Raw genomic sequence first — 24,779 nt, 5'->3', positions numbered from 1 at the left:
CCCAGGGTGCACCCACCAAAGCGGGGGGGGGGGGGGAATGGTGGGGGGATACAGAGGGGCAGCGGCACCCTGGGAAGCTGTGGGGCCGTGGGGTGAGTCACGGCCCTGAGCCTTCCTCACCTGACCACGATCCTGGCAGGGCAATCCTCCCGTGCCTCAGTTTCCCCACCTGCAGAAGGGCCGTGTCACCCCCTCCCAGAGCGCAGCTTGGGAAAGCGAGAGCCTGAGCCCCGAGTCTGGCTCCAGAGCGGGGTGGTCTGGGGCGGGGGGGAACGGGACAGGGACCCCCCTTGTCCATCCCTGGCGGGGAACGGCGTGGGGTGCTCTGGGTGAGCGCGGGAGCAGCAGCGAGGGACACGGCTGCAGCTCACCCTGTGCTTCCAGGCTGCTGGCAAGGGGCACGGCACGGCACAGCCCGGGCAGTGCCAGCCTGGGGGCACCCGTGGGTGTTAGTCCCCAGGGAAAACTAGGAGGGAAAGGGCCGGAGGGCAGGCTGAGCCTCCCCGAAACTCATTTCACTGGTGAGGCAGCGGGTCACGAGGCCCCCGGTGACCCCGGCCCGCATCAGCGCCGCCATTCCTGCCCCCGGTGTCACCGGGGAGGACACACCGTGCCCGCGCCGCGCAGCCACCCGTGTGATGAGTGCGTCAGGCCGGGCTGAGTCACGGCCCCGGGGCGGTGGGATGGGTGACAGCCCCCCCCCCCCCCCCCCCCCCCCGACCCTCCCTGCAGCCCCAAGCAGCGCACAGCCAGCCCCACGGCGCGCTGCACCCCCCCCCCCCAGCACCCCAGCCGGGCAGGACACCCACAGCGCAGCTCCAACCGCAGCCCACCCCGGAGCACACATGGAACCGCCCACACGTGTGCCGGATCACGCACACGCAGACACATGCACACACATGTCACCCCCCCCCCCACATTGTCCCTGCCCCCCCCCCCCGACACGGAATCCCCCTGGCCCCCCCCCTCAGACAGCAGCGTGGTGCACCCCAGGGGCCTGATCCTGCAGCGGGTGATAGGCAGGAGAGGACCCCCCACCCTGCCCAGGAACCCCCATACTCCCCCCCCCGATCCCCCATTGCTGCCCCAGACCCCCCCCATGGACCCCAGAGACCCCACCCCCCATGGACAACCCCCCCCAGCAAGAGGGTGCCAATGGGACCCCACAGTTAGTGGGGGGCAATGGGAGTCCCTCCCCGTGTAGTCACAGCTATCCCCCCTTGCAGCCCCCGGCCAGGGCTCCCCGGCCCCCCCCGGGCCCCCCCCCGAGCCGCGGCATCCCCAGGCCGGCCTGACTCACCGCGGTCCCGGCCGAGCGTGGGGGCGGTGGGGATCCCGGCTGGACGCTGAGCCGCACTTTCCACCCGGCCAGAGCCGGCCCAGACACCGAGGGCGGCCGTGGGGTCTGGGGGAGGGGGGGGGGCCTGATTCAGCACCCGCAGGGCCACGTACGGCTGGACCCCCGCCCCGGCACCCTGCCAGCACCGCAGCACCGGAGCGAGGGATGCCGGGGAGAGGGGTCCTGGGACTGGGAACGAGGGTCCTTGGACTGGGAATGGGGGTCCTGAGCTGGTTTGGCTTGGCTGGCGAGAGCTGTGACCCACCACCGCCGTGACTCCCAGCATCCCCGCCACCGCGGCCACCGGCATCCCCACCGCATCCCTCCGGCATCGCCGCCGCGGCGGGGCCGGCGGCTGCACACCTTTCCCTGGCACAAGGTTCCAGCGTGCCGGCAGCGTGGGGAACCGGCCAGGGCCAGCCCGACGCCGGGAGCATTAACGCCGGGCGATAATTAGACCCTGGGCAATAATTAGACCTTGGGGGCTTGCAGCGGGGCCGGGTGTGCAGGATGGGTGCTGGGCACACACCCCGAGCCAGACGACCCCCCCCCCCCCCCCCCCCCGCCCCGAACCTGGCACGGACCACGTGCAAGCAAAAAAACACACGCGTGTGCACACACGCCTGCAGGCACACGGCGTCCACACGCGTGTGAGCACCGTGCCGGCTCGGGGACGTGGCTGAAACCGGCCGGTACTTTTCCATCCCGGCACGTGCCACCATTTTCCACGGGAAATGTCCGACCCCTGGTCCCAGCCGGGCTGGGGTTGATGCCAAGGTGGGGGGGGGCTGGATCTGTGTGTGGCCCCCCTCTGGTCTGGGAACACTGGTCAGAGCGGTTCCTGGAAGAGGAGGGGAAGTGTTTGCGTGCGTGTTTGTGGGTGCAGGGGGTCCCGGTGACCCGGGGGGGGGACGACGCGGATGCGACCCCCGGGGGCCCATTCGGGCCCCCGGGGGTCGTATCCGCGTCGTCCCCCCCCGGTCACCGGGACCTTGCACGCCCCATGCATGGAGAAGGGGGCTTATGTGTGCCCATGTGCATGCAAGGGGTGGGCTCAGGGATGGGGGGGTGTTTCAGATTGGGGGGGGCACACCTTCCTGGCTCTGGGGTGGCTGCAGCCAGACAGGGCCGGGCCGGATCCTGCTCTGTCTGAGCCCGGTGTGTGGGGAGGCCGCAGCCGGTGATTTATGAGTCTGGTCTGGGTGGCTGCTGGCGGCAGGCAGCGGGGCTGGCTTCGTCCCCGGGCTCTGTCCCCGTCCGCCCCTGCATCCACCCAGGGAGAGACATCGGGGAGCCCCCGGGCATGGGGCTGCCCATCCCTCTGCCAGAGGTTGGGAGAGTGTGTGTGTGTGTGTGGGGGGGTGACATCGCCCACCCCAATCCCGCAGGAACCCCTCTGGCACCTCGCCCCATTCCGAGCTCCAGCTGCGAACAAGCAGCCTCCGGAGAGGGGCTGTGCCGCAGGTGGGGAAACTGAGGCACGGAGCCGGGGTGGTCCTTGGTGGCCGATGGGCTGTGGGGTCCCCACGCCGCACCCCGCTCCCCTTCCACCGTGAGGGCTCGTGTCATGGCGCGGGGGGGGGGCGGATGCCGGAGCAGGAAGCCGCCCCGTGGCGTCACGGTCATGGTCCCAGTGCGTCGCGGGCGTCCCGGTGTCCCTTGCGTCACACGGGGGAGAGGAACGGCTCGGGAGCCCCAACCGCGGCGGGGGCCGGCGGTGGAGGCTGGGGGACACGGAGGGATTCCCCGCGGTGGGATGCGGGTGGCCCCGAGCCCCCGCATCCCTGCGGTCAGAGCGGGGCTCTCCCTCGCGTGAGTCCCCCGGGGATGGTGGGATGTCCCCGGGGATGGTGGGATGTCCCCGGGGGCCATGCGGTGCCGGGGCAGGGGGGTCCCGGCTGCGGTGATGTCCCCATCCCGGTGCACCCCGGCGTCACCCGGGCGCTGCTGCAGGCACACGCTGGTGCCAAGCCCTGGTGGGTCCGGTGGGACCCGTGTCCGTCCACGGGGCCACCTCGGTCACGTCCCCGCAGCCCCGGCCTCCAGTGCCAGCAGCTTCCCCGGCCCCGACGCCAAGGGCAGATAATTATAGCTGCAGAGAAGCTAAAAATAGCCCCGTGAAGGAGGGCGGGTTATTTTTAGCCGCGTTCCCTGCTCTGTGCCACCAGCCAGCCATCCCTGGCCCGTGCCGGAGCCCGCAGCTCCATGCCGGCAGGAGGGTCCGGTGGCCTTTCATGTGGTGCCAGGCTCCAGCGCCGGGCGGGTTTGCTTTGAAGCAGGTTTCCAGGAAGGCAGGAGCGGAGCAGCTCCCGGCCTCCCCGACACATCCTTGCATTTTCAGTGAATTTGGGGGAGTTTGAGCATCTGTGAAATGATGGGTGCGGGGACCCCTCCGCCGGTGCAGCTCTGCTTGTCCCCACCTGGCCGTGGGACACCGACACGGGACCTCTGGCTGCGGGAGGGGGACGGGGCTGGCACTGACCCCACCGGAGACAGTGCCGGTGGCTCCAGCATGGCCACGTCTCCCCAAGATGCTGTTGACCAGAAACTTGTGGGGAAACCGTGTCCCCTCCGCTCCCTCCTGCCGCTCGCCGGGCTCTGCCGGGTGCAGCCGTGCCTTCGCCTCCCACCGCCACCCTGCACACCCCTAAGATCCGACCCCCAGTCCCCCGAGACCCAGCCGGGCATCCCCTGCGCAGGGTGATGAGCCTCGACCCGAGGACCACGGCTCGGACCTTTGGCGGCAGCGGCCGGCAAAGCCAGGCAGGCGGTTTGCAGCCAGGGCTGCCCGCTCCTCGTCCCGCAGCCCGTCCCGCTGCCCGTCCCGCTGCCGCCCTTCCCAGCTCGACGGTTTGGGTCAGACACTGAAAAATCCCAGCTATTCCAGGCACGCGGAGGAAGCGTGGCTCCAGACTGCCCGTACGCAGCAGCACGCATTCCTGCCGGGCCGAGCGGGCAGGAGCTGCTCCAAGCCTCTCCCCAAAGCTGCTGGCGTGGAGGCGGCTGCCTTCCAGGAAAGCAGCCCCCATGGCACACGCTGCCGCCAGCCAGCTCCGGCACCGGACCCCGGTGCCGCTTTGGGTGGGAGCTGCTGGGAAGCCGAGCGGGGAGACAGGGCCGCTGCCAGGGCAGGCGGATATCCCTTCCTTTTCTCCAAAAAGGGAAGAAACGCTGCTCTCGGTTTCGCTTTGCTGTGGCTCCATGGGACGGGAGGGCCCTGGCGCTTCCCAGGAAGCAGGAGATGACGAACTGCCAGCTGCCAGGAGCTGCCAGCGATGGGGAGCATCAGGGTGGTGTGAGCAGCGCCCGAGGGTAGGAGAAGGGGATCCCTGAGGGGCTGCACCAGCCCGGCTGTTTCTGCAGGCTGTGATCCCCCGGGGGGGTTGCAAAGGGACTGCGATGGGATCCTGCGCAGCCCCCGAGGGTGCGGCACCCCCCCCCCCAAGCATCCTTAGGCAGGAGGGCGAAGGTGGCCGAAACGCCCCAAGGATGGGGACGAGGAGGTCTTCGCGGAACCCAACTCCGGAGAAAGCAGCAGGAAGGGTCAGTCATTAGCCAGCTCTAATGACTTCCCCTCCCGCAGCCCCGCTGTTCCTGGAAGGGCGAGTGGCCGGGGCGGGGGGGGGGGGGCCGCCGTGCCCCCAGGCTGGCAGCACCGAGACCACCCGAGCACCCACCATGCCGGGGAACCGGGTGTCCCCCTGCAGCAGACGCAGGACAGGCTGGGCAGGACATCTGGCAAAATGAAAAGTGAGCCTTTTTATTGTGTTATCAATTCACTTCTTAACAACAATTCCACAAAATATTAAACACTGTGCAAGAAATTGGTCTATGGCACACCAGAAATAAAAATCAAGAGATCCAAAAATGCAGACGTTATGAGGAGCCTACGTTACAGACACCGATTACTTCCTAAGTACAGTCTTTACAAACCTTGATTTGCGTTTGGCAACAAGATCAGTTTGGCAAATAATAATAATAATAATAATAACAATAATAATAATAATAATAGACCAGAGAGAAAAAATTAAGAGCGCAAAGTATCAGACGCGTGGCTTCTGTTCAATGAAGTAAATGCGTTATTTTTTACTTTGTTAAATAAAGTTGACTTTTTAAGTACTCGGAGGAAGGGGGATCTGCTCAGCTCTGGGCTTGGGAGGCTCCAGCACCGGCACTGAGCCACCGGACCCCGCCAGCCTCGCAGCCGCGCCGGCGGGTGCCGTGCGGGTGCTCGGGCGTCTCCCGGCTCTGGCTGCGCCGCCAGGACAGTCCCCGAGACAGGGAGGGGAGGACAAGGAAAACGGACCAAAAAATTAAATAGAAGCAAAGTTTCCTCTCTCCCTTTTCTTCTGCAGTCTCTCTCCTTTCTATTTTTGGCAACGGCTTCACCACATGCTAAAAAGAAACGCCAGACAGATTTGGGCATGTGTTTACGTCCAAAAAAAGGCTTTTGTGGAGCCGGGGCTGCTGGCACCGCCTGCCCCACGCCCCACCAGCGGCACAAGGGAGGCCCTGGCTCCCCGCTCCCCCTTCATGATCTGGAGCACTTAAAAAGTCCTGAAAAGTGTTTTTTTTCCTTTTTTTCTTTTTTTTTTTTTTTGGCAAATGCACTAACAAAGTACAAGCGACTACTGTAATTTGCACTTATATTTATGCTATACAAAAACATCTACAGTATGATCACCGATTTACTCAGACGAGGAAAAAATTTAAAAAAAAAAAAAAAAAAAAAAAGGTCGAGGATTTTTCCACCTAACGAGTCACCCACTGAGAGACACCAGCACCCACCGGCACCCCCCTGCCCGCCCCGCTCGGCTCCCAGCAGGACCCTGCTGCCACCGGCATCCCTGTGCCGGGACCCCCCAGCCCTGTCCCCAGGCTCCCAGGGGACCCCAAGAAGACGCTCCCTGACCCCTTCTCCCGGCTCCAGCCGCACGTCGAACCTAAACCTAAACCTGCCGCCTCGCTCCTCGCCGGCCATCCCACCGCCGGCACCGCGGCACGACTCGGGCAAGACAGCGGGGATGAGCGTGGCCCACGGCGGGCGGAAAGACGAGGGGAGAGGCAGACTGACCCCAATTTGCTGGACCGTGGCGTGCCTGGCTGGCTTCGCCGGCAGAGCATCCCACGGCGTTTGCCGGCAGAGCATCCCGCCGCATTTGCCGGCAGAGCATCCCACGGCGAGCCGCCCGGCGCTGCGGGTCTGAGCCGCCCCATCACGATCCCGGGGGCCGGGGAGGGCAGGACGCAGGCAGGGCTGGCACCCATCCGGGTAGGGGTATCGGGGTGCCCCCTCGGGCAGCACGAGCCGATGATGGGTGGGGGGGACGACAGCCCCTGCCCGGGTCTCGAGCGGAGGAGCGTCGCGCGGCTCCTGCGGTAACCTCGGCTGGTCGCTCGCTGCCGCGCGGAGCGCAGGTTTTTCTGGCTGACCTGCAGCTCGGGCACTTGCCTGGGTCACTGGCTATAGCACCATGCACTGGTCTCTAACATAGAGGAAGAATCAGCAATCTGGAGTAGAAAAATAAGGCTGGAACTGTACTAGATTAAGGACAGAGGAAATTCCCTCGTGGAGAAGAGAAAGCCCTGCTGTGGCAAAACCCAGGCACACCTCAGGACTGTGCTCGCTTCCCGCTACAGATGCGGCGTTCGAGAGCTTGAAGTTATGTTGGATGAAAGATTTAAAAAAAAAAAACAACAAACCCAACAAAAAGGCATTGCCTGTTGCTGTGCCGGGGCTGCCGCCCTCGGCTGACGGACGATGCTCAGCACGGTGCCAGGCTGGGGCGTGAGCAGGGCTGGGGACACGCTCGGCCACAGAGGGAAATAAATCCATTTCCCTCTGCTCTACCTCCCCCAATGCTCATATCGGGACTGGATGAAATCCCGGGGGTCACCAGAAAACCTGGCACAAGGCTGATGCCAGGACAAGAGCCCACGACACAGCGGTGGGGGGAGACGGGAGGTTTAAAACGCTCAGATCAGCAAAGGACCCCAGGAAAGCAGCTGCAAGACGTACACAGGAGGTGCTGTGGTCTGCGTTAGTGTTAAAAATGTGGGTTTTTTTCCAACTTCATTTAAAAGGGCAAGTGATCGCGTACTTAAAAAAAACCGATGGCGAGATACCTACAACCGAGAAGTGTAAATGGAGCAGCTCTGCTAACCACAGCCTCCGCCAGCACTGCCGAGCCGGCTGTGTGGCCGGTTGATGCTGGAGAGGGGCCAGCTGCGCTCAGCCCGACACCCCACAGCCCACCCCTGCATTGCGGGAGGAAGACCCTCCGAAGCTGCCCTACCTTCTGGAAGATGCCAACCCGCCTTCCCCGGGTATCGGCCACGCAGCCGCAGGCTCTGCTCCTCTCCCTGCCTCCGAGCCGGCCTCTGGCATCACCCTGCACAGCTCCCTGTGCCTTGGGAGCCAGCGACAGCCCTGGGAACACCATCAGCCTCCGAAAAGCACCCAGCAAAGCCTCCCAGTGCCCTGCCTGGACCAGCGACTCCAACCAGTCTAAGCACATGCAGCATCCAGTATGGGCTGCAAGGTTTCCTCCCTCCAGCTGAACCATGACAGAAAGCATGAGCGCGGTTCAGCGGTTTCCCCAAAAGTCAAACCCGAGGGTCTCCTCCAGCCACCCTCTCCCGGGGGCTGCTGGCGACCACGGCCATGGGAAGCGTTCCCTGTCCCATGAAGGGATTGGCCACGTGCGGTTTCCATCCCAGCAGGAGGTCGTGGCATTTCAAACCAAATCCAAAGCATTGGGGGAATGGGAAAATTCCCAGGATTTCACATCAGGTGTGTGGTTTTTTTTTCCTTCTCTTCCCAAAACCAAAACTTGTCACCGCCTGTATTCAGACACCAGCATGGGGTGCCTATGTTCAGGATAACCGGGAATGGGTACCGGCGTGCTGGTTAGGAAACCAAACCGTGCCTCTGCCTACCACGGGGAGCATTCGCCATCCTTTGAGGAGCTGCTGAGCCCTGGGCTCTGCCCTGCGGACGCAGACGGGGCTCGGTCACTTAAAACCCAACACACGGGACCCGTCATCTCCCCGACAGAGCTGGAAGCTGGTGAGCGACGCCACGGCTCAGACGGCTGCATGGTGCCCAACACGCCGGCGTCGGCAGCTCCAGCGATGAGGGGAGATGCGGTGGGACCTCCCTGAGCTCTGATCTTTCTCCCCATTATCTACCTGCCCTGGCACGGAGCCGCCGGACTCTGTCGCTGCCATCGCTCAGCAGGGCTCTGCGGTGGGCAGCGGGAGGAAGGCTCGCCTGCTTGTCTCCTCTTCCTCACGGGCTGCTCTGCTCTGGGTTATCCCCGGCTCTGCGGCGCGTGCGTTTAACGTTGGTGAACAAAGCGCTCCCCGTTTAAATTGCATTTCAAGATTTCCAAGGGATGGGAACCAAACTATTTCTTTTACAGCCTTACCCTCATCTCCCTGAATTAACCAGGTTTAGTGGAACAAATTCCACTTGCCACTCCCAGTGAGAAAAAGGGAGATAGGAAATGCTGGTAAATCTGCCAATTTTAGTGTTTCGGACTGAGACTCTCAAAAAAGGCCAATTTTAAAGATTTCTCACGTGATACCGCACAACAGAAAGCCCCTTCCCTCCCCCCACCCCTGGTACAGTCCCGTTTGGGAAAAACAGTGGTAACAACACAGAGAAATCCCAGAAGCGATCAGAGGGGTCTAGCCCAGCCTCTCCCATGCCTCGGGCTTCCTAACGCCGCTCACGGAAACCCTCTCGGCCGATGGATCTGATGCCGGAAAGCGTTTCCCCACAGTGCCATCCCCTCGTCCGAGTGGAGCTGTGCGGCGCAGGGAGGGAGCCCCCCGGCCTCCATCCTCCTCCCCCCAGCCTCGGTTCATCCATTTGCAACAGCAATTTTTCGAGCCTTTTTTTGGTTGGTGGTTTTTTTTTTTTTTTTGTACTAGTTTTCTACAAAATAGCTCCCCACCTGGACTCTTCTCCCTTGTTCCCTCTCAAGAAACAGAGCAAATTCTTGCAACGATGCGCTAATTGGAAACTAATTGGATCAGACCCACTTAGAGCTTTGTTCAAAGCTTCTACCAGCGAGGTCCCGATACTCAGGTCTTGCATCCCATTGGCAAATGCAATAAAAACCCCCACTGCCTCCACCACCCCGGTACCAATTTCAAATGTCGCTATTAAAAATACTCCCCCCACCCCTCAACCCTAGATTTTTTTTCTGTTTTTAAATTTTGACCCCTCTCAGTGCGGCACCTGCCCAGGAGCAGACACCCTTCCCTAAACCACTTGCAATTTTTTTTTTTTTGAGATTGAAGTTCTATTTAAATCCAAGATTTAGTGTTTACCCCTCGGCGCAGTTGTAAGTTTGTAGCTTGGTTTCAGTTGATGGAGAACGGTGCCCTGCCTGAGAGATCACACGCGCCGGAGCGAGGAAAGCTATAGGATGATACAAGGCTTTTTGTCCTTAAAAGGATTCTCCGACGCGGGCACTCCAACCAGCAGCGGGTCGTTCCTGGCATGTTGCTCACAGTAATTCATTAGCTCAGAAGATGCTTTCGAGACCTAAATGTTGCAAGAAAGCAGAAGGTTAGTCAGAATATTTGGGTGAAGACGCAGAGCTCAGCCCACGCAGCACCACCGCTTCCCAAGCACGCCTGATGGGTGCTTGGAGGAGGAGGAGGCAGGACTAGACTCCCCCGAGTTCTGTGGGGAGGAAGAGACCAAACTGTGGTGCAGCTTTTCGTAACAGAAACTTTATGGAGATGGTGACAAATGAAAAGGGGAAATGGACATGTAAGGTCTGACATAAATAAAGGGCTGAGTATGGGAAAAATACTGCCAGCCAAGAGCAAGAGATTTTAAAGAAGATATTATTGTCCTCATTTTTAAGGGCTTTGGGATAAAAAAGAAAGGAAAAAAAGCCTGCTTGAGAGTGGCCATCCTCTGATGTTAAAAATGGAGGTTTTGAAACCATTAGAAATTATTACTTAAGGCTCTGCTAATTTTAGTTCAAAGACACCTTCTGGGAACTGAGAGCCCAGAGCAGCCCGGCAGAGAGGGGACCATGGTGGTGGGCGAGCAATGCGGCTGCACCGTCTGGCAGCGAGGAGGACGGGAGGCATGGGGAGAGTCCAGGCAGGGAGGTGCCAGCAGCTCTGGAGACCAACAGCAGCTCTTTTTTTTTTAATTAACTTAATAGCTGGTTGAACATAAGGCAAACACAAAACATAGACACAACGAGACCACATCTGGAAGGCCCAGATGTGACCTGTTGTAGCTGCAGAGCCTTACAGCAGTGGTTCCCTTCCTGGGATCTCCGTGGCTGCTTGGCACCGTGGCGACTCACCCCTCTCAGCTGAGCAGAGCTACAATTTAGGGGGTCTGCTGCTCTCATCGCGGCACTACCGGGGGTCACCACGCTCTGCAGCCTTGCAGAGGATGCTGCGGCACACAGCCAGCGCCTCGGCAGCTGCCGCCTGCAGAGCAATGCAACCTGCCCAGCAGGAATGTGCAGTTGTGTGCCGTCATTATGAAACCTTTCAGCAGCAACCGAGAGCGCACAGCGAGGAGGAGAAACAAAACCCTGGTTCTCTGCAGCTTTGGGCAAACCGCTTCATCGGTGCTTCCACACCACAGGGTGGGCATCCTTCTCCTTTTTTTGGTGTCTGCTGAAAAGGCAGGTCCTGAGACCGCATCAGACAAGGTGCTTTTGTGGGAGTCTCTAGGTATTATTGGAATAGTAAGTATTAAAGTCTTAACCAGTAATGAACACTTCGAATGAACACCAACTGCTGCTGGCCTGCACTTAAACATACTTATCACATACATTGGGATCCAACAGCAAAACTGCTCTGCAGAGACAAGGTCAAGGCTCTGCCTTAAACCTATTACTCCCATAAGACAGTAATTACTCCTAATCTCAGAGTAAAGAAGCAAAGGGAAAGAGATTAGCTCGCCGGGAGCACGGCTGAACCTGTTATGAGAGCAAGTGGCCTGGAAACCTCTGCACACCTCTTAAAGCTTCAGCCATGTCAGTGAAGGGAAGGATGAGACAGACGCAGTGGCTAGAAAAGGCCTGGCCCTTCTCTAGCAGATGTATGGGCTGCTCGGGCTGGGGAGGAGGAAAATGGCAGCGCGGTGGCAGGGCTCTGCTTCGACTGCAGCGTTGGGTGCTCCGTCAGACCCCGCAGGGAGGAATCGGGAGAGCATTCCTCACGCTGCTGTTCTCGCTGCTGTTAACAGCTCATGGGGCAGCCATTCCCCTCATCTCAGAAGTGTATTAGCTTGTTTATCTGCAGGCAAACGTGTGTCTCACCGACCTCAGCTGCGAGGTTCGGCGAGCAGGAGCTGAAGGGGCGAGCACTCGTTTGACACTGTACTTAGGAGCTGGCTGGCTTGGCACGCTCGCTTGAGAGCTGGGTTTGCGGATCACAACTCTATTGAAAGCTTGCCCAGACAGCACGTCTTCTCCACCCTGCCTAAATAGCAGCGTGTTGTGGTCCCACCACTGTTGTTCTTTCCCAGCAGAGCATTTAAGATAGTCACAGCTACAAAGGTTGGTAAGCATACACACACCCTCCTTCCTACTCGGCGTGCACCGTTTGGGATCCTGGAGCTGAGACACAGTAATTCTTAGGAAAGTCAGCGACGTCTGTGCTGGGGGAAGACCTGTAATTTATTTTGTCTTCCCTAAAATGGCCTCGCTGATGGGTGCATCACTGGAGTCTGGAAAGTGGTGGCCCTAAAAACAGCTACAAAACCTCATGGCTTTAAAAAAACCCCAGATATTCAAAGCAGCAGCAGCAGCTCCTGCACATCAAAACGGGAGATGACGGAGGACCTGCTCCTGCAGAAGTACCAGGGACTGAAAGTTAAAAAAAAACATTCTTTGACCAGGAAACTAAAATAAAAACTATCAGGTGGATAGACACTCATGCATTTTACAGTGTTTCAGTTTCACTGTGCCTTTCATCACCATGCACGGGGGTTTTCTTTGCATGACTTACTGACAAGTGACTTTCCATGAACACATCTCATCTCTCTCCTCCTTCTGACCCCCCAGGGAGTTTCTCAGAGGGATGGGCAGCAGAGCAGCCCGACCACAGCCTGCCTGAGCCACCCTGCCGACCAAGGCTGGCAAAGTCCAGATGCGGGCAGCAGGGCTGCAGAGCCGGGTGACAAGCGCGGTTCCTCTGTGGCTTAAGAGGCGTAAATTCAGAGAATGCCTTGGGGTGTCTTGCTCACAGAGCTGGGACTTGCTGCCCACATGCTAATATTTGTCTCCAGCAAAGGCTGCTCTCCAGAGCTCACGTGGCCGAACGAGCATGGGTACCGCAATCACCAAGCCGGTTCCCAGAATAGAGTGAAAGCTCCTGGAGGACCCAGTCTCTGACTCTCAGGGGACGCTGTGGCTGCGAGCACGTTACCTGCTCCAACCCCCCAGCACCAAAGGGAGCTTTATTTCTGGGGCTCCTTTGCTGCCCCAGCAGATTGCTGGTGAGCCAGCACACAGCTGAGAATAGACTCCGGTTTGCTATCCTGGACAACTGCAGCACAAAATTAACTTTCCCTAGTTCTACCATAAACATGCCTCAAACCAGAGTGAAGGCGTGCCACCATCCTCGTTCATTTGCAAGAACTGGGAATAGCAGCAGCTGAGAAATAACTGTGCAGGCAGTGACTTTCAGAGAGAAACTGCACATGGACAGTGAAGCCATCCTGCAAAAAAATGGGGAAACAAGACTGGAATGCACATGAGCATTCCCAGCAGAGCTTTGCTGTGTCCAGCCCCTGCAGCTTCAGTGCCTTCACAGGTTGCAGGTGCCCAGCTGAGCCCCAGGAATCTACTCCAGTGGCTGGTCTGCCCTTGGATCGCATGGGCACCTCTAACACCTGGGAGAAGCTGCCCAGGCTGTGACCTTACCTCCTGGTAAGAGCAGCGCCTGTAGGAAGGGGTCCCGTCTAGAAGTGCTGCAGTATCTGAGCCGGAGACGCTGCAGCAACATGCACGTGCTTGGGGAAAACCCAAAGCACTTGCCCAGAGACCTTTCCCACTCCGTCCCTGCCCACCCCAGAGCGGCACGTATCATGCTGCTCCAGCTCCTGTGCTCACCTTGATCCTCTCGATGCCGGCTTCAATGCGGAGCTGCTCCACCAGCTTCCGGGCCTGCGCTATGTTGTTAGTTGTTGACATTGTCTGCCATCGGCTCCAGGCCCCAGCACGTGAGAACACTGCAAAACAAGGAGGGGGGAGAGGGGGGGTTGGCATCGTGCAGCATCTTGAAAAGGATTGCGCACTGTGGCCTCACCAACCGCCACGTGCAAAGGGCTTCCACGAGCTCTAAACTGATGACACCAACTTAACGCTTCCTGATTTTGCTTCAAGTTCTCCTTTCCTTTAAACAGCACTCTTGGTGCCCTCTTTTCAGGCTTTTTTTTGATTAAAAAAAACCAAACAGAAACTTGCCGACGAGAGGGGAAAAATGAAACTTTTTCTGCAGAAAGTCTTGCCAAACGCATTCAACTCATCTACTGGAAAAGCGAACAGCCATTTTCCAGCCTGTGTAACCTGCCATGCACTGCTTGCAGCGAGACAGGCAGGGGGAAGGTGGACGGGGACACTGCTCAACCGTGACCACACATTGCTCCTGGATGTTCACCTCACTTTTCATCTGCTCGTTGCACCGCTGCCTTCGTCCTGCCCCAAATCCTGTGTCAGGATTTCCTCTGCACGAGGTTCCGAGCAGCAACCAGAAAGGCTTGATTCTGTACAAACTCAGATCTAATGCTATTTATCCATCATTTTTCAAATTATGTCCCTCAAAAGAGTAGAGTAAGAAATTAAATAAGAGCAACAGATGGTCCCAGGCTGGGTGGAAAGCCAGGGCTCAGGCAAGGGGCAGAGGTTTCTCAGATGCCAAAGCACTGGATGGAAGCAGGGGACAGGCAGTGAGGCACAGACACGGGCGAATATGAAAGCACAAGAGGCACCGATAGCTCGCGTCTCAAACAAACATTCCACAAAAATGGTGCAAAATAAGTGCCTGGCTGAACATGGAAACAAGGACAGCACCACAGGGCAAGCCAGAGCCAGAGCAAAGTAGGACCGGAGCTTTGCCGAAGCATAACCCCTTTCTGTGCACCAAGTGTCCGGTCTCCGAGGGTCTCGCAGACCCCGTCCAGCTGCCAAACTCTGCACCCATCCCTGGCTGTGCTGATCGTGGGGCTTTAATGTACCTGTCACTCGGCCGGGTGCAACCTGCACATGGTGCCATGTCCCTGCGACTGCCACACCACAGCCGGGCGCCCCGGCAGGGAGAACGCAAGCGGTTAAACAACCTTCCTCGAAATTTAAAAGCAGCAACTGAAGAAGTTTGTCTATGAGACCAAAATAATCCATCACTGTCACTCGGACTGGACCAGTGGGGCAGCAGCCAGGGCTGCGGCATGCCAGAGGGCAGCTCCGGCCACACCGTCCGAGCCGGACTGCCTTGGCCAGACACTGTTCTCAGGTCATTGCTTTATGATCATCTCCGTGGGGCTGCTGCAGAGGTGTCAGGGAAAAGTCACTTCCTTGCCCTGCCCAGCAGTGACTCAGTCCCTGACCATTCAATAACGGTGGGGAACAGGGGGACAGGGCCGCAGCGAGTACCACCTCCCACCTCCCGCCGCCTGACAAACCATTAGATGATGCTGGGAGAAGGAAAGAGCCAAAGCAAACATGGGGTCAGGTACCAGCGGCGCTCCCAGCGCCCCAGCCAGCCGCCCACTGCAGCCCTTCTGTGCTAGCTTTAATTAGAGACTCCTTCAGTCTTCTCCCCAGGACCGGCAGCTTCAAAGCAGATGCTGAACTGCTGCCTTTACTGGGGGGAAGAGAGGGGGGAGTGTCTGCCGCATCTAAAATCCTAGCAGACTTGAGCTGTCTTGCCTATGTTTAGACATTAAGGGAGTTTATTCCAGACCACAACGGCACTCTCAGGGATTATTTTGCTTGGCAGCAGCATGCAACGTGCGCTGCACTTTCCAATCCCTGAACAGCACTCAGCTTCGTTTGCAACACCAAATGCTGTGGGAGAAAACAAACGGTGCTTCAACCAGTGTTACCAACTCCACCATGGGACTATTCCCTGAATTAGCAGGGTTATTCAGAAATCTCCACCTCTCCAGTCCTGGAAGACGTTAGTCAGGGCGACATGGGAAGCCACGCTCTTGAAATAAAGTCTGGTACTGTGGAAACTGGGAGAAGGAAGCAGCCTGGCCCCAGGGGAAGGATCCTCCTCTCCTGCTCTGATTTGAAGCACTCCAAAATAGTGCAGGCAGCATTAGGATTGGGGAAAAGCTCTGTCTCAAAGTCAAGCTCTTTCTAAATCTGTACCGTGAACTTGAAAGACCTCCCTACTGCAAATAGTTCACTCCTCATTGACGAAACAATTGTTCACCTGGATAAAGAGTTAGCAGGCAGCTGGAGGAAAAAAAATATAAGCAATCAGATATAATTTATGTTTGCAGCAGCACAAGATCACCTGCTTGTACTTTCCCAGCTTCCTGTTTATGGAACAAGGCTGATGAATCAGTCGAGGGCAAATTACTTAAGGGAACTTCTGCTTCTCCTGCAGCACTGGGACATGCACAGCCCATGTCCCCATCCCCGCAGCTTGTGCTGCATGGGGGACACCAGCCTGGCTGAAGGAAGGATGCGTTTTACTAAATACAGCATGGAGAGAGTCCTGCTGCATGGCAGGAATTATCAAACTAGCATCTTAAAAGTCCTTGGCAAGGAGGAGAAGTTTTACTCCCCACTCTCCCTGTAGCCCGGTTTCATGGAGTCTTTGTAAAGCGAAAGCAACACTTGTAAATCAGAAATGATGCTTTACTTGGGTCATTACAGCATCAAAGCAGGCAGTCACCTGCCTTCCTCTGCCCCTGTGCTGACAACCGCTCTCCAGCTCACCACCATCATCTGCCATCCAGCGAGACCCTGCTTTGCCTACGGCAGCAATGCACTTTGCCTCTCCCAAGCGTAAAAAGCAGCATCAATCGCCACTGAGCACAGGGTTAGCAGCTTTATAGCAACAAAATCTGCAGCAGCAGCTTCTACTTCCTCCTCAGCCGCCATCACCCAGTGGCGACGGCGCAGGGCTCCCTCGGAGGAACCGGGAAGTGGCTCCCTGCACGCCGCGCTGACGATACAGTTCCTCTTAACAGCGTTTTAAATTTCCAAGTACAACTCTCAGCAGCCGACCTCTCTGAAAGGCCAAAGGGAGATTTGCTGGATGCAAAATCCTCCTCCAGCTGCAGCCAAGAGCAGCTGCTCATCCTGTGCATCCCTAAGGCTCCTCGGTGGCTCCTGGTCCAGACCTGCCGAGCCAGGTCGGGGCGGCTGTTGGCACGGGTTGGATCAGCACCGGCACCGCAGCCGCATGGTCCCAGGCTCCGCAGAGCCGCAGCAGGACCTGCATCGCTGTCAAGTCCGGGCTGCCGGCATGGGTCAGGTAACCCAGCCACACTCCAGGACTGCTCTGCCTGGTGGGAGTTTAAAACTGGCTTCTGTTACCTTGGCAAATAATTAACTAAGCGCGTCATTAGCAACTGGAGACCATCAATACAAAAGATGCAGTGGGCTGCTGCGTGGCACACAAAGGGCATCCTCGGGATTTTTTAGAAGCCAAAACAAACTTTAAAGATGTCATTCAGCAGACTTATAGGGGTGTGTAAATAACTCATGAGGTAAAGGTATTTGGAAAAAAGCCATGCAGAAGTACGCAGAGTAAAGTATGTGATGCAAATCAGGATGACATGCAGGATGCAGCTACGTCGTCCCTTTTCCAATCTTTATGTTTGAAAGAAATCAGCATTTTGAAAAGGATGGGGAGGCGATGTCTGCAGCTGGGCCTGGGGAGGAAGTGCAGGACAGTCAGGACACCCAGCTCTTGTGCACATCCTCCTGCCTTTACTCTGTCTTCCAACCGCAGAGAAATAAACCGTACAGCCAGGCTTCCTTCCTGCAAGGCGGGCAAAGCCTTCGGTGTTTGGCCACGACCGACCTCCTCCTGCCCCTGCCCGTGGAGAGCAGCCTGCACCTGGCCAGGGCAGACTTTCCTTTCCTGCTATCTACTCATGACTCTGCAGAACAACATGGCCACTCGCATTTCGCTGAGTCACGAATGGACATCATTCAGCAGGAAATAAATCTTCCCGCATCTTTGCCAGAGCACCTTCTGCCCTCCCAGCTAATCCATCTTCCACTTCTCCCCAGCAGCATTCCTGGGAAGGGCAGCACTGCACAGAGAGGACAACCCAGTTTTTGGAAATGACTCTTATTGCGTTAACGCAACGTTAACTCAGCGTGCATTTTTCACGCTGTCATGTAAGCAATTCCAGGAGGGCTGAAGTCATCAGACAGTCTTGCAACTCTTTGGGCTGCCGTCCCTGTTCCTCCAGCAGTGGAGCGATCTGGCAGGCGGCTGCAGATCCCAGACTGCAGAGGTATTAACAGGGCTCGGGCTGCAGCAAGATTTCACACCTATGTGGCTGTAGGATGGCATATGAAAAATACTGCTGCAGTAAGTTGAAAATTAATAAAAATTATGAGAACACAAGAACATGGGCAGTGATATATTATCCAGTGGTTTTTCAAGGTCAACGCCAACAAAAGCAGCAGTGAGGGAGGGTTATGAAACCTTGCAGCAAGTAAACAGGGAGCCAGGGGTGCAGGCGAGGGACCGAGGAGACTCAAGAATGAAGCAAACAAGTCCCGAGTTATGATTTGGCTGCAGTGCAAACATCCCGTGAGTACTTCTGCCTATTTTAGGAAGAGCACTGGAGGACAGAGTCCCAACAGTTAAGTTAGGACAAATTCTGGAACAATAAGGATTTGCTGTTGTAAACTGGTTTGCATCCTGAAAGCAGGTCAGGATGCTCGTAACTGTGTCCTGCATCAGCTCAGTCTTTGACTCAAGGACAACCACAAATGCCCTCTTCTAGATCAGGTTTAATCATTAAACAAAAGAATTTAAAGGATCACAAAAAGTGTTACAAAAGCAGATTTCTTGTGTTCACATTCTTCATACACCCTCAACAAAAAAGGGTTTTTCAGTGTTTACAAAGCAGGGTACATCAGGCAGCGTATTACTATTGGTACTCCAATGTTTCCATTGAGGCAAGCATGAAAAGGGTATTTACACGGGACCGTTTTGCACTTTCAGTACCGATTACCTGTTCTGCACAGCCCTCTGACGTCAAAATAGGACTGACTTATGACTACGGAGTAGGCACCTCTGCCGCTCACAGAGGTTTTCTTTTTCATAAGCTAATTCTTTGTGTACCAGGTAGATTGCAAAGGTAATGATTTGGGCTACTTTAGTGGGAAAAAAAACCAAACCAAACCAGTGCAGCTCTTGAGTCAAAAGCGTGCAGCAACAGCGGTGACAGTAGTGCTGGCTCTGACAAGCTGTGACTCAGCACAAGCTCCGTGTCAAAGCAGACGCCTCCTCTGTTGAGCATCTTGGTCTGGCTCCGAGCAGGGCTTTGCCCGCTCAGCCCTTTCATCCATTTCCCAATCCTGCCCGGGCGGCATTTCCCGGCTCCGCTCGGAGGTGAAGGATCACAGAGTCCCGTGGCACGCAGCAAGGTCGCTGCCGGACGGGGCTCAGCACCCTGCACCTTGCTCCATCCCGAGATGCCTGAAGGGATCCTTCATCTCACCCTGCCCTCGGCGCCGCACCGAAACGTTACAACAGGATCCAGGTCACGAGGATGAAACTGCCACCCTCGGCATCACGGCGTTCCGAGAAACCAGGCTTGCCTTAGCACGCCTCTGATCTGCACCTTGCGAGATGTACGGCGCTGTGCTGCAAGACTGACACCCAAAACTCTTTAATCATTGACTCGGCACAAAACCCTTTCTCTTTTATGCAATCGGTGCCACCTGCACGCTCCCACCCGCAGCCTCTCCAGCTGAACGGCAGGAAGCATTACGCTAGGAAAGAAATATGCACTGATCCCTCTAGTTTCTGAATTCTTCCCATACTTCTCATAGCTGGAAGCAGCCACTCCTAGCAGGCTAAATAAACAAGCGAACATCTGAGTAACTGCCGGAGTTATGCTTTGTCTTGCCCCCCGCCAGATAAAAAAAACCTACGAGACTGGAGCTTGTGGATGTCCCTGGGCTGGAGCCGCCCGATGGAAAGCACCAGGAGAGCACGCCTGCAGCAGTCTGTGCGGCTCACACCCCGCAGCCAGGCTGGCTGGAGCATCATCTTCCAGCCATCGTCCCATCATGGAGCCGGTGGGATGAGGTACCAGGGTACACTGTGCTGATGAAGGGATGTGGGGAGATGGTTGGGGTAGGAGGACGCGATCCTAGATCTCAGCCTTAACCAAACTGCGCTTGTAAAGAGCAGCCCAACCGTCACCAGCATTTCACCACAGCACGCACGCATTTGCTGGAGGGTGAAACGTCCCGCACCACTGAGATGGCACCAACTTTGGAGCCACAGAAGTACATAAAACCATCTCCCATGCGATCACGGGCAACGCTGCATCAGCAACCTTGTCTGGCAGCCCGAGGGCATCCGACCCTGGCTAGAGAGGCGAGCTCCCCCAGCACACAGCCTGCCATGCTCGGAGACCGAGCAACCAAGGGCCCACATTATCCAGCAGCTCCCTCCCAGGTAAAAGCCTGCAGCCCCTCTGCCGAGGCTTTGGACCGGGGCCAGGCGCCCGCCAGCAGCCCTGGCACGGGAGTGGAACAACACGCACCTCGCCGGAGCAATCCCGCGCCGAGCCCCGAGCCGGGCTGGTGCCAGGAAAGGGAGGGGGGGACGAAGGGGGAGCCTGAGACTGGTAACTCAGTGTAAACCCGCTCAGTGGTTACTGCTTTTAAAGATGACCTCATGCTTTTTTGGAACAGAAAAAGGCTGTTAGGGCAATGGCATTTACTCCTTGTCTGGGCAGAACAAAGCAGGCTCCATTTTTCTTTTACACTTCCTGCATCAGTAGCTTAACAGCTGAATGAGCTATTGAATTTTTTCCTGAGTGCAGCAATTTTTTCTTTTTTTTTTTTTTTTTTTTTTTTTCTTCCTCCCTTAAGACCTCCAGATTTCTATGGCATGGGACAATACTTGGGGAGAGCACAGTGAGGAGCTCGGCTGATGAGCCATCCCAGGATGGAGAAACGCTCCTTAAAGAGGCAGCGGTGGGAAGCACTGGGCTTCGCTCTGCCTCTTGCTCAAGGCGAGGGTTTATCCGCATTTCAGTGTTGAAACAATCCAGCTTATTTTCCACACCTTGTTCTGCATCACCTGCAGCTTGACCAGCATGAGCAGCACAGCACGGGAGAGCGGCAGGGACGCCAAAGCATTTCACTTTAGCAGTAAACAAGTTACCGAAGTGCCCGTAAGCTTCTTTAGATTTGCAAAACGTCCCCTCACGCTGTCCCTCCCCAGATAAATTACAGCCTCCTTACAACAGGTTATAACTAGGCCACGTATTTTAAGATATTTCATGTCCCTCCTGCAGCCATCAGCAGCTCCTGCCTGGCAGTGACAGACCTTGTGTGTCAGATACAGCTCTGTCTTTACCAGAAGATCCATTAATTGCTGAAGTATTTTGTCTCTTGAACTGCTCTAGTTGCAAACTGGCCAAGGATTCTGGAAGGAGAGAGCATCCCTAGAGACGTGCAGCTCCATTTCCTTCCCATTAAAGGCAATGATTACCTGGCTGAGAGAGTGTGAAATCCTGCAGGACACATCTGCCAGCTGCAGAACATTCAAGAGACCTTGTTTCCAGGGTAGCCTGAAGCCCCCCCCCCTAGTTAACTCATGCTGTCGTATTACGTCTGGCTTGAAACTCCCCCTTCTCTCCAATTTATCTGCAGCAGCTTTGGTGCCAGCTGGGTGGAGACCTCTGGCAGGGCTGCCACAGCAATTACACACAATCACCACCCCAGTGCCGCAGATCGTGTACCCTGAGTCACTGCCGCACATTCCAACCTTATTTTTAGACCACGCATTTAAAAAAAACAAAACAAAAAAAACAACAAAAAACAGCAGAGTGCAAAGGTATTTACATCAGTTGTTACCTGGAGCCATCACCCAGAGGCTGTAACACAACCAGCAAGGCACTGGGTTTGAAATGCAAAGCCAGATGCACTTTCTCCTTGGCTTGCAAGTGTAGGAGCTGCAGATGCATTCATGGTGCACGGCAGAACCGGCTGCAACAGCAACCATGCCAGCCTGCCTGCCTGAGGGTGAGCAGCAGGTTCCCTGGAGGGATCTGGCTACCCCCTCCTGAAGGTCTGCAGCCACCACTGGGCTCGTGTCTTAGTCCATGGTACAATACAGATGGCTATTTATACACATAATAAACGCTCCACCATGTAATTTAAACTAGGAACCAAAGCTAGGCTTTAGTCAAGGTGCTTAAGGGCTGTTATGAGTTGAGGGTAGTAAATAAATCAGAACTTGCACTGCAAAGTCTGCCCTGTCCTCATCCTTCCTGCATTTCTGGTCAGTGCAGTCACAGATCAAGTACAGAGGGGAAAACCAGGTCCCTGCACGCAAACAGCAAGCGCTCACAGCTTTCGCAGGAGCACTGCTACGAGAATTAGGCCACAAAATTTCATGGTAGCTACTCATTCCCCGCATGCTTCAGAGCAGCTGTAAAACCCGGAGCTCTCAGCCAGCATTAGCAGCAGTTATTCAGGAAGGAAGGATGGGCAGAAAAACAGAACAAGCTCCAACGCTGGTTTCAGTTGCCTGTGCAGGTGTGATCGGTGCATGAGCAGCTCCAGTGCTGCTGCAGAAACCACCACCGCTTCTACAGAGGGAAAACTGCAGCTCGCTCTGGCAGGACCCAGCGCTGCACCCCAAAACCTCTCAGCCCTGGCCCAGCCTTACAGGCTCTCGCTTTGAATCTGCTCCTTTCCAGTCACCTGCAGTTTCCACTCCTATTTCTCAGTGCCTGAGATGACTAAGCTCTCTAAACGCCATTCCTGTGCTTGCAGAAACCATCGCAAGAACTCATGAGCCCCCCAATACCCTGGATCTCCTCCCCAGCATGAATGCCTTCTCTTCAGACGCATAGAAAGGAGAACTTCCTCCCTGCTCTTCAAAATCAGGTTGTAAATTCCTGTACTTCAAGCACCACTTAAAATCTGCTGCTCCACAACTGTCTCAGCAAAATGTTAATCACTTCTGTGAAGATTTTTAAACTCAAGGACGTTTATGATCTTTTAAGTAAATAAATGCCCTTCAAACATCTTCATGAAATGCAAGCTAACCAATTCTGTGATCTTACCCAAAGAAAAGGGATGGAAGAATGAGTACTTCACACAGAGCACTGAAATGAAGGCTGTTTTTGTAGTCTGGCTTGTTGAAAATTGCCCACCGTCAAGTCCTGGAATATTCGTGCTTTGCTCAAGCAATGCTCAAGTGCAGGTGGTGTCACAGTCAAAACCCCCCACCTAGGCACCCGTGCTTTCTTTCCAAAAAGGAAAGGAGTAACACTGATGTTTTATGAGTTACTACAAGGAGTAACACTGATGCTTTAAAAAAGACTCTGTGTTAGTATATGTCTTAGTAACAGCAAAACTAAAAATACATTGATCTGTCCTTGCAGCTCCTGCAAGGAAAGCACACAGCTTTGTTCTAGCCTTCCAGCAGCAAACCCACAATACCAGCATACCAAACCCCAATCATCCCACTAAAAGCAATGAGTCCTTCTTCACAGCTTTGCTAGTAAGTTGTTATTCTCATAGGCAATCATTTTGGAGACAATTAGGGTAAGTTTTCAGGTCCTTGAGTCCAGAGATTGTCCTGGCTATGGACACAATTCCAACTCAGGCTTGTGTCTTCAATTATGGGCTGAAAAGAGGTACCGTCTTACTGATTTCAGTGGGCAGATTGAGAACTAAATATGTATATCCTGGCTAGACTACTGTGGAGTTTGTCCTTGTCTGGGAGGGCTTGATAGCAGCTCCACATTCAATGGCAGGGTATAAAGACTAAGCAGGAAGCTGGGCTGTATCATGGCACAGGAGTATTAAGTTATAGAAGGAGATAAAAGAAAGGGAAGTTTAGGCTGAATATCGCAAAGCTTCCTGAGAATTTCCCATAGCTCCCAAGATCTGAGCTGGGAAACGCTGCAAGCATCAGCACTCAAGACATTTAAAGCAGGCAGGGGAAGTTGTAACATGGCACAGCATTTCATTCCCTTCTTTACTGAGCGTACAAAGGCTCTTCCAGCTGCACCATGAGATCACATGAATTTATCGGCCTCATGTGCAAAAATTACTTCATCGTGAGATCAGCAGATTTTATGGCATCAGCCATCACACAGCTGAGCGAGCAGCCTGCGGCCAGCCCGGCAGTTCCCTCTGCTGTGCAACTCCTTGGGTGCTGAGTGGGTGGAAAGGTTATGAAATGACTTTTGAGTTTTCTACAGATAAGCAAATGCCCAAAGAGGGAGAACCCTCTGACTAAAGCAGCCACATTCATCTTCCCCCAAACCTGAAACACAGTACCAGCTTAAATACCAAGCAGATGTGATGCTCTCATCTTCAGGTGTAAGCAGAGGAACAGGCAGATGTACCCAGACCTGCACACCACAACTTGAACAGACAGTGCAAGGGAGAACAACTGCCAGCCACCCCAAAAACACTGCTGCAAAAAACCCACCCTGTTTCACAGTGGAGACCCTTTGGTCACTAGTATTTGTGTCCACAGTTTCCTCTTTTACATGCTACCTTTATTGCTGCCCAATCCCAAGCTTTTCAGCACAGTTTAAGAGCAAGCCTCCACTTTCTACCTAGGAGACCCAAAACCAGGCTACGTTGGAAATGCTAAAAGGAGATGCCAAGCTCTTTTGTAAAGGAAAAGGAAAGAAAACAGAGATGAGGGCACAGGTCTGAGTCAGCTGGCACAGGTGCTGTGTTTTGGTGGAGAAAGAAGCAGAGAACTTCCCTGTCATGCATGGCTATTAAAAGAAACAAGTCCCTGACGTATCTATACTCTCAAGTCACCATAATGCCCAGATAAAATTCCGTTGTTTAAAAGTTATCTTATCACAGGAATAAGTCTCTTTCCTGAGACTCCTAAACAGCCACTATTTTCCTGTGCCACACAAGCATTCAGACAAATTCAGAGCCACCTCTCTGCTTGCAATCTGTGATGAATGCTTTTAGTTTTTATTATCTCAAACTTATTTTGCTTCTCCCCACAATAGGATCACATGTTCAGCAAGAAAGTTAGCCACACGGAATTTAAGGAAGATTACAAGAAAACCCTAAAATAAGAATTCAAGGCAAATACTGTGAGGACTAGCCTTTATTAGGAGCATTGTGCCAATTATAGTCTCTATTCACCAGAAGATACTGGGACTTTTGCAGGGCTTCAGAGAGCGGTTGTGCTGAGCAAGCCCGGCAGAGCATGTTTATTGAACTTCACA

At 55.4% G+C, this 24,779-nt stretch overlaps 1 protein-coding gene across 5 annotated transcripts in view; it reads right to left on the bottom strand.

The window, feature by feature from the left end:
• Positions 1-5,079: 5,079 nt before the first annotated feature.
• GNG7 (G protein subunit gamma 7) overlaps positions 5,080-24,779 on the bottom strand; it is a 79,567-nt gene continuing 59,867 nt past the window's right edge. For 4 of the 5 annotated variants that reach the window (XM_030032279.2, XM_030032282.2, XM_030032280.2 and 1 more), the window contains 2 exons: positions 13,447-13,565; positions 5,080-9,896 (listed from right to left, as the gene is read on the bottom strand). In XM_030032279.2, coding sequence (XP_029888139.1) covers positions 9,771-9,896; positions 13,447-13,527 — 207 coding nt within the window. In that variant the 5' untranslated portion in view covers positions 13,528-13,565 and the 3' untranslated portion in view covers positions 5,080-9,770. Of the gene's footprint in view, positions 9,897-13,446; positions 13,566-13,993; positions 14,969-24,779 lie in introns of those variants that run through there. The other variant, XM_041127792.1, reaches the window with a different exon arrangement.

This window comes from Aquila chrysaetos, chromosome 12 (assembly GCF_900496995.4).
Source record: "Aquila chrysaetos chrysaetos chromosome 12, bAquChr1.4, whole genome shotgun sequence".
Lineage (NCBI taxonomy): Eukaryota > Metazoa > Chordata > Aves > Accipitriformes > Accipitridae > Aquila > Aquila chrysaetos.
This window is presented reverse-complemented; position numbering and strand designations above follow the sequence as displayed.